The sequence below is a fragment of the Pinus tabuliformis genome, chromosome J (assembly GCF_031772625.1).
Source record: "Pinus tabuliformis cultivar Carrire ecotype Pingquan chromosome J, CPIR1, whole genome shotgun sequence".
In the NCBI taxonomy this organism is placed as follows: Eukaryota; Viridiplantae; Streptophyta; class Pinopsida; order Pinales; family Pinaceae; genus Pinus; species Pinus tabuliformis.
Window position 1 is genome coordinate 369713672 of NC_142295.1, and position 14161 is coordinate 369727832.

Here is a 14161-nt window from a genome sequence, read left to right on the forward strand (position 1 = left end):
TTGTGAGTGGTATGCTTCCTGGTTGCCATAATTTTGCTTTCCATTTTTCTTGCTAACCTGAATGCCTTCTCTAATGAATCAGGTTCCCAAAGGCGAACATCATGTTGGATATTATCCTTTAAAGACCCTATGAACACATCAATCCTATGCTCCTCTGGAATATTTTTTACCCTTATGTTCAATTTTTGGAACTCCTCAATGTGCTCCATTATTGAACCCTTTTGTTTGAGACTTATCAATTGGCTAAAAAAAGTGTTGTTTTTTGTATCCTCATAATGTGCTATCAATTCTTCTGTAAAAATTGCCCAAGTGATAAATTGTTTACGAGAGCAAAGCCATTGATACCATACAAACTGATTTGGTTCCAAATATAAAGTTGCAATACGTACCTTTTGTGTGTTTTGCACATTATTGAGATCAAAAAATTGCTCCATCTGTAATATCCATGTTGCAGGATCCTTGCCATCAAACTTCCTCATATCGATTTTTGGAATATGGTGGGTCTTCGATCCAACATTAGAGTCTATGAAATCATGATTAACATTTCTTTTGTTCTCATCATGAGTTTCCTTTACTACCCTTTCACCATTAGTAAGCATTTCTTGTAGAAACTTTGTTAAATCTGTCTTCAAATCTTCCATGCCTATCTTCAAATCTTCCATGTTTGTCTTCAAATCTATCTTCAAATCATCCATCTTAGCTTCTACACCTTTCTTTAAACCATCCATCTTAGCTTCTACATCTTTCTTTAAACCATCCATCTTAGATTCTGTTCCTTTTTGTGCAAGGGACAGTTGTTGCACTTGGTCTTGTAATTTTGATATATCATGTTGCATTTCTTCCTCTTCTTCATGAGTCATGCTAGAGCTTTCAGGTTCCTTACTAGGTGTTTGCATTTTCTTTCCTCGGGGCATCAGTTACCGATAATAATGCTCTACTATGCCCTTTGAATTCCTTCAAAATAAATTTTCAAACCAAGCTTAAGCAAAAATTTAAGAAAATCTACACACCTTTTTTCACTTTGTAGGAGCTCGATATTGCCTTTGATGTATCTCTATACGTTCTGATCATCTAGTTCTGAATTTGTGATCTGTAGTATCCCTCTGTGTCCTGTTTCCAATGCCACAAGTCTGACCCAAATTGGATTCTCCAAGGAAGAGTTATTCGAAATCTCCCACAGTGACTTGATTATAGACTAGTTCAATAGAGCAAACTTGTACGACGTGCCACGAGTCACTGTTTCGACCTTTGGATCTGAAAGATGCATACAAGAAACTACAGTCCGTCCTCTTTTTGTACCTTCTTACGAAATTTCAATCCGATCCTTAGAGAGAAAGTTATGACGATTTTCCCCAGGTCACCTGTTTGGAATGTAATTCAGGAGTCTGCAAAAAGACCAACTTCCTCACATCATATCTCCACAAATATAGCGCGAAAAGCTCTCAAATTCGGACCCGAGGTTCAGCGCGATGTATTATCAAATGGTTTTTTTTTTAGGAATTCATAGATTTGTGGCAAAATATTTCCCCTTTTGTAATTTGTGATGAAAGAAAATCAAAAAGTGAAAGCCAAAATCATTAAAGATACAATATAATGATTTATCTAGGTCTAAACTCTAAGGTCAAAGTGAAAATTTATGTAAATATTATATCTATGAGTTGTTCAAAACTTATGAAAACCTTATTCCCTAAGTCCTATATATAAGAAAAATCAAAGAAAGAAAAATAAGGCCCAATAAATGGTAACTCATGTGTTCACACCCTCTTTGGAAAACATATGAATATATACACTCCTAGTCACACTTGATCACATGTTTGTGATGGTTAAATCATGAAGTCCTCTTTTCCCCTTTCATTTTCACTTCATCATTTAAGAACCTAATTGAGGATCTAGGGAATTTTTCTTGCCTAAGGGTTTCATGTCTACTCTTGGTTTACTTATTTCACACTACGGTCAATCATGTGATGGAGTGAAATACTTAAGTTTGTGGAGTTATTAGAATAGTGTATTAAGTTAGTCACCACACACACATGTATTACATGTCATTGATCCACATGTGTGGGTTGGAGACTCATTGCTTGAGAACTTTAATGGATACTACTTTAGGGCCTTGATGGTATATCTTACAAAATCTCTTGGTAAACATTGTGATTCATTCTTTTTATTCCTCGAGACACTTGATAATATTGAAGTCACTCCCAATAATCCACGAAGACGGGGAGTATAAATTACTTGTGCTGGAAATAGAATTGAGAAATAGAGGTTTTCCATTTGCGATATTGGAGTCACAGACATTGGATACATGGCAGTAGTCCTCAATGTCAATTAACTAAAATTATATTGTCATAATGCAAAAAGAGGTAAACATATTGGTAACCTTGATGTCCTGATCATTCCAAATAATAGCCATTCCACCCAAGTATATCTAATCATCAATCACTACTACTTGGAAATTCCTCCCCCATTTTCTAATTATATGAGGTAGAACCTCACTTAATATTTTTATTTCTTATATCAACATTATTGATGGGTGCTTTGCGGACCATTTTTCTTTTAGGAGTATTTGTTTTCTTTTACTATTGAGGTCCCTCATGTTCCATGAGACTATTTTCATGGATAATTTACACAGAAAGGAAGTATAGTGTGACTTAAAAAAACATGTTCCAAGATTTAAGTTATTGGACAATGCCACTTCATGACTCCTATATTTCCTTAACCTGGGATTGAATGGTGAACTTGATAGCCTTAAGGGAAATTAACCAATAAAAATCTCGAAAAGAGGTGACTTTTGACTTTATCACATACAAGTTAATACACTAAAAAAATATCCATAAAAATTTCATCAATCAATGAATCTTTAAAAAAAATATCCAAAACAATTTCATCAAGCAATGAAGCATTACATTATAAATTACAATCTATAAACCTTTTGGGAACTTTTTGCTAAACCATGTTGAAAACCAACATATTTAATATTAATATTTAACAATAATATGGAAAATAACACATTCTCATAAATTAAATAACATGTTATCAATCCTAAGAAATGTCACTAACATAAAACTAAAAAGCATGCAACTAATGGGAGTGACCACTCAAGGCCACCATAAGACAATTAATCTATTAAGACAAGGATTAATGGGGAAAGAAATCTACAAAGGACAAAGGCAAACCTATTTTAACTTTATTGTTTTATTAGGTGCAAGTTGAACATCTCAAGATATAATGAACAGAAGAATTAATTTTATTGCATTAAGAAAACCCAAGCAGATTCTATAACTTAGCAAGGAAGAGATATATAATTCCCATCTCAGCGACACAACGCATGGCATTATGTTACTTTTTTATATATAATTTAAACTTATATTATAGAATCACAAATTTTGCATGAATGGATGTTTAAAATCCATTTTTATAAAAAGAAAATATAATTTTTGTTAAAAAATAAAAAATAAAAAAACCCAGAAACTAAATATATATATTTTTAGAAAATAAAAAAATACTAAACTGAATATATATTAAAAAAAACTAAAATTAAGCATATAAATGTATTTTAAATTTAAAATATTTTTTAGATTTTTTTAAACACTTTTCTCCATTCTAAAAAGCAAAAATAATAATAGAAATAAGGACGGACCAAAAATATTGCTTTCCTTGGTAAGTGTTTCTCACCATTCATTCCACTCACTCAAGTTATTTCATAAAACAGAGATAAGTGTTATTTCACACTCTTTTCACAAAGCCTATTGAGCTTCTCTTATGATATATCTATTCCTTGATGGAGTCCTTGATATATTGATCAAGTTTTGATTCCTTGGAGATTAGTTAGAGCAAAGAAAACATGAGTACTCTTAATTCCAAGTTCAATGCCTCTAATGGTGGACAGAAGGCAAGGGAGGGGTTGCTATCGTGGTCATAACTCCAAGTTCATTGTCTCTGATGGTGGACGAGGCAAGGGAGGGGGCTGCGTTCATGGTCGCGGTCGTGGAGTTTTCTCTTTTACATTATGTTTAGGGAGTTCAAAGCATTTTGAATGGAATCATTGTCGTCACTAGGTATAATGGATTAAGTGTGATAATGGATAAAATGAAGTAATTATTTGTGAGCATTTGTTCTTGAACAAACATTAGGATCCATCTTATTATAGAGAAAAGTACATGCATTAAAAACAACTCAATATTTCATGTGACATTCATATTGTATGCGACTTATTTTTTATTAAAAACAATTAACTTTTTCATGTGACATTCTTTTTTTGTTAAAATTTCTTCTATTTCTAATCTGAATTACAATTGTAATTTCAAATAAAGATTCCAATAAATATTAATTTACCAATTTTGCATGGAAATCATAAGAAACATTCACAATATAATATGAAGAACAAATGGGTACCTACTTCATATGGATTAAAAAATGCTTCTACTACTTAATGTGAATTACAAGTGTAATCTTAGTTGGATCTCCAATATATCTTAAGCCATATTTTCATTTTATTTTTATTACTATTAAATGTTATTATGTCCTAACTCATTTTATTATTAGCATTGTAATAAAAATATGCATTTTGCTATAGAATTAGTACTAACATGTAATATTGATTTTTTTCCAGAAAGTTATAGGTAATGACCACAAAGGTGATGCTATAGACTATGTTTAGATTACATCATATATCAAAGATGATGATGAGGAGGTTGGCGATGGCATTGGTGATGAATATGTGGATGATATTATTAGGATGGTCAGGATGATGATCATGGAAATAATCATGAGGATTAGCTTGACTATGACTTTTGTGGTGCTGGTTAGTCATGCATTATTTTTTATATTTAGTTGGATGTCTTAATATGGTAATCATACATTTGAATTTTAGTTTATTTGAATAATGATGATGATACTATCGATACTATCTTTTTACCTTATGAATATGTTGAAAATTGTTTACACATTTTTTATGAAGAATTATTGTGTATGATGAGATTCCTATTTTTTTATGGATGTTCTGAATTTACATTAGCATAATGATATCTATGAAACATTTTTATTTGTTAATCTTATATTGAATTTTAGTTGATTTGATTAAATATGATGATGATATTATCATTTTTATATTGTTATTTTATGTATATATTGAAAATTATCAACATTATTTTGATGGAGAATTATTATGTATGATGATATTACTATCTTTTGATGTGTGTTGTGAATTTACCTTAGAATAATGACATTCATGAAATATTTTGATATGATAATCACACATTTGAATCTTAGTTGATTTGATTAAAGATGATGAGGATATTATTAATATTATCTTGTTACTTTATATATGTGTTGAAACCTGTCAATGCTTTTTTATGGGGAATGATTATGTATGATGATAAGACTATTTTTGGATGTAATGTTGTGAATTTACCTTGGAATGCTGATATCTGCGATAAATGTTTGTTTAGTGGTAATATATGTATATTGAAAATTGTCAATGATTTTTTGATGGAGATTATTATTTTATATGAGGATACTGCTATATTTTTTATGAACGTTGTCAATTAATCTTAGATTTTTTTACAAATACTAAGTTATGAATTTGAATTGTGATATATTCTTAAATGTGTTATACATGAAAATACTTCCTGATCATCTTGGAGGAGAATACTATGATGTTGGTTGAAATACCCCTTTCTCTTAAACTATGAAAGCCTATAATACAAGTTATGTACCATGAGAACCACGGTATCCTAGTCTATAACAAGTTGTCCCTTTCATCTAACTTTTGTTACCAAAATTCTCACATTAGAGGAATTTTCAACTCAAAAAATAACCACATAAAAAAAGAAGAAGAAACTAATAAAATAATGCCATGTAGATAATTTTTTAATATATCATTTTTATTATTCTTTTACCAAAATTACCCAAATAAATGTCACATTTATCAAAATAATTGTATATGTATTTTATATTTAAATTAATATATTAGCACACGATTTAATAAAATTTAAATTAAAAAAGTAAATTTAAATTAAAAAGGAAAATTTAAATTAAAAAAGCAAATTCAAAATTTAAAAGAAATTTAAAGGAAATTTAAATTACCTAGAAAAACGTCATTTTTATAAAAAATAACCGTCTACATGTATTTTATATTGAAATTAATTTATTAACACAAGATTTAAGAAAAATTAAATTTTAAAAGGAAAATTTGAAATATAAATTTAAGTTAAGTTTAAATTTAAGTTACCCAAATAAATGCACTTTTATCAAAATAACCAGATATTTATATTTTATATTTAAATTAATTTATCAATACAAGATCTAATAAATAAATTAAGAAAGTAAATTTAAAATTTAAATCAAGAAAGTAAATTTAAAATTTAAATTAAATTTAGGATTTAGGATTTTATATTTAAATTTATTTATTTAACATGCCATGATTTACCCTTCATTAAAAATATTCTCGATATTCTAACTTTTATAGATTAAGATATTAATTTTATTTTTAATATTTAATATAGTTTTGGGTCACTTGGGCACCATTCACAGTTAAATTAGGTAAGTTATATTATTAAAAAAAAATCCACTGCCTAGTCACACATGTATGTCTTTTAAATTTTAAAGGATTTTGATTGGCTTACACATTATGACATGGAAATTCAATGTTAACATTTTAAAATGAAAATTCCTCTAATGCGAGGAAAAAAAACTCGAGTTAACTAGAATTTTACATTCTTGTTCACTTTGGGAAACTCATATGGTGGAATGTGATCTCTTTATCCTCATCTTTAGATTTTTTCTAAAAAATAAAAGCATACAAAAGTGGGAAAGAGCCATAAAGCATGCGAAAGCTTTTTCCCAAGCACAAAAGCATCTAAAAAGTGGAAAATGCATCTTTATATGAGGAAACATTATTCACCCAAAAGCTTTTGCCAAAATTGAACTAATGAGGAATTTGGGAAATCTTCATAGCCTTCACTTTCCTATATATTGGAGGCTTGGCCATTGAGCAAATGATGGGAATTCGTGTATTGTCATGTTGCTAAGACCTATCTTGAGAGGGAGAGATTTGGAGCTAGGAGTTGGGGGAGGTGTTGTTGCAACTGCATCTGATGGTTGTAACTTTCCTCCAATTCCTTTATTAATATAGATTATTTGTTCTTCCTTCCATATGCTACTATTCATTCTTTCCTTATCCTATTTAACTAATGAATGTATAGGATTTTTGTTTATATTTATTTATTCAGTAATATTTATATGTTTATTATAGTTTCAATTATCAAGATATTATTTTGTGAAGTTTTCTTTGTTCTCTCTCGTGTTTAGGACCAAGATTTGGAGCTATCTAGGAGCACTTCCCAGCTACACTAAAAACTCCAACAAGACCTACATGCGAGGACTCACATGAATTCGTTCTTCTTTTCTTAATCTATACTCTACATCTTGATCTACTAAGAATCCTGAGCCTTAGAACAACCATTATCTTAATCAGTCTATCTTAGGTTTCTGGGATAAACTGAGAGGGTTTTATGTTCATCTAACTGTGCATTAAATCCTATAGCAAAATGATATTTAGAAACTGTAATATATTTCACTATGTAATAAATTTAGTAAAATGGAAGTAAAAGTAAAACTCTAAACAAGAAGCCAAAAGTGGATGTAACCATCGATGCAAAATTGGGAGTAAAATTGGATGTTAAACTAGCCATCAAAACAAGATGCAAACAATGAGACAAAAAGGGTTTTAAAGTAGAATTAAAAAAGGGTGCAAAGGTAGACACAAAGAAGGGAACAAAATATGGCATACAAAAAGATACCAAATTGGGCACAAACAAGGATGCAAAAATGGACACCAAAATGAGGATGAAAAGAATGGTGTAAAATTATGATGCAAAATTGAGTGAAAAAAGGATGTAAGAAAAGACACAAAACAAAAAGCAAAATGGGACTAAAAAAGGGTGAGACTAAGGATGCCAAAAATTACGCATAACTAGATGAAAATTCAAACTAAAATCCAGGTGAAAAATGAGATGCAAATGTGGACACAAAATATGGCAGAAAAAAGGATGCAAATTTGGATGCCAAAAAGGATGCAAAATTAGACACCAAAAAGGTTGCAAAATTGGACATAAAAAATGGTGCGAAAATGTGCATAAAAATGGCTCTAATTTGGATGCAACATTGGATGCAAAATGAGGTGCAACAAATGATTCTAAACTTGGTGCAAAAACAAATGCAAAAGTAGACAAAAAAAATGGCTCAAAATTGAACATAACTTTAGACACAAAATGGGATTCAAAGGTGGACGCAACGCATGGTCCAACATAGGGTGAAAATTTAGATGCTCAAAAGGATGCAAAATTGGATGCAAGAAATGTTGTTAAAAATGATGCTAAATTGGATGCAACAAATGATGTAAAATTAGGTGCAAAATAGGATGCAAAAAAGGGAGACAAATGAAACGAAAAAGTGGATGAAAAAAATGGTTCAAAAATGGATGAAAAATTTGGCACTAAATCAGATTCAACATATGGTGCAAAATTAGATGCAAAAATGGTGTAAAAAAAAACAGAAAAATTGGTGCAAAAATAGATGTAAAAATAAGTACAAAATTAGAAGCAAAAAATGGCATAAGACTAGATGCAAAAATTGGCACAAACTTGATGCAAAAAAAGGCACTAAATTAGATGCAAAAGATGGTGTAAAACTCGATGCAAATATCGACACAAAACAGGAAGAAGAAAATGATGTAAAAAATGGAACAAAATTAGAAGCAAAACCTATTGTAAAGCCAAATGCAAATCTTGGTGAAAAATATGATGCAAAATTTGGCATTAAAAAAAGATGCAAAATTTGGCGCAAAAAAGGACGCTTTAAAAATTGTACAATAGAGCCAGATTTAGCGCCAGGCTGCTCATCCCAATGGAGAGAAAAATACACTAAAATCTGGAGCTAAATCTGGCGTAAATTGCCTGTTTTGTTGTAGTAGTACACTAGTTGAGTGCATGCATGCATCAACTAACTGTTAACTCTTTATTAGTTCCTCAAATAGTTTGGAACTAATTTAACTGGACTTAACTCAGTAAACTGAGTTAACTAATTACAACTCAAGTATAACTCAACCTTATCTCCTTAATTAAAGGGTTATCTCCTTAATTTAAGGGATAACTCTTGTATGACTTCAAAAAGACTTATAACTTGAATTTATCCAACTAATTAAGCCAAAATAACTTAATTAATTATTTTTAAGTAGTTGGTGAGACTAAATTCGATTTTAATTCAATGACAAATTGAAATTGGAAATATTCTTGTTCTATTTTTATCATTTCTTGTTGCCATTTTCAACACTTCTAACATAATGCCAACAATGCATTATGAAAAGCATATGCTCCCCTTGAATCTGTGCCAATTATTCAATGTCAAATCTAATCATTGCATTTGCTAGTAAGAATCATAAAGGCATCATCATCAATAAGATATACATCAAGTCATCAACAACTTATGAGGGCCAAGCGAACTTCTACATATTATCAGTAGCCTATAATCATCATCAATCAGAATAGAGCAGATATTTGATAATTGATGAACCATATCAGACCCCTTTTTCTAAGTCTATCCCACTGCTTTTTCCTCAAACCAACATATGCGTGACAGTGCAGCTTCGAACTTGCATATATACGTGACTTGTCTTCATGAAAATTGCATATGAGATTTAGAACACTGAAGTTTCACACTTTCAGCTCCCCCTGAGTCTGTTATGTTTGTACTCTGTGCTATGCCACATCTTTCTGACTGTACTTCCTTCTTCTTCCATATCTTCGAGTGTAATGATGTTTTCTCCTTTTGGTATGGTGCCCGAAAAATTGCTCTTGCATTCCTTTGCTATATGTCCAAATTTTTTACATGCATAACATCTTAGATGTTTCATATTCCTTCTATAGAATTCAATGGCTTTGTAACCAAACATATTGTAATAAAAACAATATCCCTTAAAGTACCTAGAAGCTGATGATATTTTTGTGTGACGGTCATGAACCATTCTACTTATGCATCTCGCTGCAACATGTCCAAAATTATGACATATAAAACATTCAACATTATTCATAAGAGGAAATATCCAACTATCACTTCCATAGTTACGAGTAAAAGATTTTCTTTGAAGACTTTCTGTCCTTGGTTGTTGATGGGGTTGACTTCTCATCTTGTTGAGCATTTCAGATTTTACATTAGAGTTCCTTGCCTCATGTTGAGAGCTAGATTCGCCTTCAACAGATTCATGAAAACCAAGACTAGTTTTGATGGTATGAGACCTTTGACTACTAAGAATATTATCCAAAATCTTAGTACTATCTTGAAATCGTAACACCTTATCCTTTTCTTCTAATTTACCTTTTAGATATTTACCTCAACCTGATATTGTTCTTCCTTTTCAAGATATTGCTTCTTCATTATTTCTTCAGCGTTTCTTCCTTCTTCCAGTTGTTGCCTTAATTTGAGAATCTCATTTTATTGTTCTTCATCTGCTTGAGGTAGTTCTTCATTCTGCTTATTTGATTTTTCAAGATCTTCTTTTAGAGAGAGGATCTTAGCTTCAAGACTTTCATAGTAGCTGGATCCATTTTTAAGTATCTTGATTGTTGTGCTCTTTTCATTTGCTTCATTTCTTAATGATGTCACTTCATCTTGCAACTTTTGATATTGATCTCCCTTTTCTTTATATTGCTTCCTTACCTTGTTTCCTTCCTCCAACTGAGCTTTTAATCTGGTAACTTTTCTTTGAAGGCACACTCCCTTTTGTTAAATAGATCTTGTTGGTCTCTAATTTTATCTGTGAGTCTTTTAACTTTTACCTCTATATTTCTTTCACTATCACTTTCAATATCTTCAACATTGCATGAATAGAGAAAAGTATCACCAGAAGACCAAAAATTTGTACCTGATACTTCTTTTGCTTGTTCATCTTCAATCTAAGGTGATTTTGAATATGAATACTTGCTTCCGCCTAACAACCATTTGTCTCTCTTGTTGTCCCTGTTCCTTTGAGATATCTTCTTCTTCTAAGGTGGTTTCTTCTTTATCTTCTTTCCCATTGTTTCTACGGATCTCCTTCAAGCGATCAAGCTTCTACCAAAGGACCTCCTTTGATACCAATTGTTCGAAATAATATTAAGGGGGGGTGAATCAGTATTATTCAAATCAATAACTTTTTCTTTTCATACTCTTATTTATATACGCTATTTCAACGAAGGTAACTCGTGTGTATACACAACTGTCTTTAAAGCAACCAACGTATATCCAACAAACTTATGAGTCAGTTAATTCCTTATATGTTGATCTTTAATCAGTGAATCAATACTTCATTAACTATATAAACAGTAACCATGTGTAGTAATAACATAATAAACCATCACACATAAGCAGCACACATGAACACTAAGATTTAAGGTGGAAACCCAATGCAAGACAAAAACCACCTACTGCTAACTTCTTTTAATATAAGAAAAACATGTTTACAATCTTGTACTAGTGCAGACTCATACTAGTACACAAGCACCCCCTAGTAGAAGGCTACAACCTTCTCTTATTCTCCAGCTTCTACTAGAAGGGAGCTACAACCCCTAGCTCTTGTACTAGATGATATGTTTACTAGTACATAGGCACCGACCTACAAAGGGCTCCAACCTTCACTTGTTTTCCCGCTGTTACTGGAAGGGAGCTCCAACCCCCTGACTCTTGTACTAGCCGACCCATTTACTAGTGTGTAGGTGTCAGCCTACAAAAGGCTCCAACCTTCACTCATTTTCCAGCTGCTACTGGAAGGGAGCTCCAACCCCCTGGCTCTTGTACTAGATGATATGTTAATTTGTATGTAGGCATCGGCCTATAGAAGGCTACGACCTTCTCTCTTCCTCCAGGGACCACGTTTCATAAATTTTCAGATTGGATACTCCTGGAACACAACACCACAATTTGAAGGCCTCATTTCATCAAATTTTCATACTAGACCCATTAGTAACATTGAAGCTCAAAATCAATCACCACTGCAATACAACCATCAAATATATCTGCATCAACCAATCACTGAAACTCAATCATTAATCTTTGAATCAACCACAATTGAATCAATCAATCACTGAAAACCCATCGTCACTGAAGTAAATCACAATCAATCAATTTGAACATTTAGAACACTGTCACCAGAACATAGTCGCTAGAACACAAAGCAAAAGCCATAACTCTGCATTAACAACCAGAACAAATTGCAACTTCAACCATCATATTTCATAATGTATGCGCTACTTCAACGTGTATACACGCTTTTATTAAAGCGAACCAATGTACAAATCTGCAAATACTAACTTAAAAACTTCATAGCTATTCTAGACTTCAGTCATACCCAGATCATAACATTTGCAGAATAAAACATGCATCAGTATTCAGATTTAGACTTGTTGAAAATAGCAACAAGAAATGCTAAAAATAGAAGTGTTATAAATAGAAGTTTGGGTACCATTGTTGGACATAGCAACAAGGAAAGAAAAATGGAAGTGATAAAAATAGAATTTCTATAAATAGTATTTCAGGTTAGATTTTAATTTTAGTTAGTCCTTGAACTAAAATTGAGAAGTAAAATTTGAATTTGATCTTAGCATCTATTTGTAAAATAATTAATTAATTCATCTTGAGTTAATTAGTTATAGAAAATCAAACATGAAGTCTATGTGGGGACATGCAACAGTTTCTCTATTGATTGAGGAATTTATCCATCAGTTAAAGAGATAAGGATGAGTTGTAATTAGTAAGCTCAGTTAACTAAGTTAAGTCCAGTTAGATTAGTTCCAACAGTTTGTGGAATTAATTGTGAGTTTAGTTAGTTAATGCATGCATGCTGTAACTGTTTCACTTCAGATAACTGAATATTCTCTCATAAATAACTCATGCATGTCAGTTCAGTCAGAGACCCAGTTGAGATCAGAGGAAGGGACAATGTACTATCAGTTGGAGGATTTTTCCTATATAGGAAACTCATCCATGCAGAAGGAATTATCTCCTTTAGGATTGCGCAGTTAGAGTAGAGGTTAGTGAGAGTGTGAAGAGGCCAATTCACATAGGTGGCAGCACTGGACCCCAAGGAAAATTGTGCAAGGAAATAGGAGGCTTGGAGGGTAGAGGAGAAGGTTTGGAGAAGCCTTTGACTATCTATGAGCAGCATTGTTTGATTGTAGAGAGAGCAGGATAGCTTGTGAGCTGATTATTTTTGTAATCTGAACATATTTCCACTTGTATGATAATACAAAGATTGGGGTTTTAGCTGAGGCTTTCCCCAGAGTATTCTTCTGTGTTCATGTGTGATTGATTTCTAATTCTCAGTTATATGTGTTGTATTTGATCTTGCTCATATTCGATTAAGCTTCCGCAAGTTTGTTGTAGAAGTAGATCTTGTATTTTGCTTTAGTATATTGCATAATCTATTGATCTATAGTGGGGATTTCTACATGGTATGAAAGCAAAGGTGATTAAAGCGAAGAATAGTATACAAGAAGGGAGAAGTTCGAAGTTTGAGGTTCCTAAATATAGAAATCGAGTTCTTATCACATCTCAATTTCACCAATGGCGTTCAACGGTTTAAGACTCGAGTATGCCCTTGATGGAAGCTCGAATTATATAGCCTGGAAGGATCACATGGAAGTGGTATTAGAGGATAACAGGCTAAAGGACTTCATTGATAAAGGAGTCCCCAAGCCGGCATCATCTGATGCTACAGAATCGACAAAATGTAAGAAATGTGTGGCTAGAGCAAGGAGAATCCTCCTGAAGGGAGTTTGAGACCACATTGTCTTGAGCCTCCATGGGAAGAAGACACCGTTTTCGATGTGGAAAACAATGAAAGACCTATATCAGAACAACAACGATTAGAGGAAGCTGGCGTTGAAAGACAAGCTTTAGAAAATCAAGTGTGAAAAGGGTGACATGATCTCTACATATCTGAACAAGCTCACCGCCTATAGGGATGAGCTTGGAAGTGTAGGGATCACGACAACCGATGATGACATGGTGAGTCTTGTGCTCCTCGGTCTTCCTAAGAGCTGGCATAGCTACCAAGACTCAGTAAATGGAAGAGAGAAACTGCCAGATTGGGAACGACTTTGGTCGGATCTGATGCAGGAGGAGATAAGGA

At 32.2% G+C, this 14161-nt stretch overlaps 1 protein-coding gene across 3 annotated transcripts in view; it reads left to right on the top strand.

Annotated features, from left to right (window-relative positions):
* Positions 1-4941, top strand: part of LOC149227276 (uncharacterized) — a 105029-nt gene extending 100088 nt beyond the window's left edge. For all 3 annotated transcript variants that reach the window (XM_089375472.1, XM_089375474.1, XM_089375473.1), the window contains exon 10: positions 4610-4941. In XM_089375472.1, the coding sequence (XP_089231598.1) occupies position 4610 (1 nt within the window). In that variant the 3' untranslated portion in view covers positions 4611-4941. The remainder of the gene's footprint in view (positions 1-4609) is intronic.
* Positions 4942-14161: the final 9220 nt, after the last annotated feature.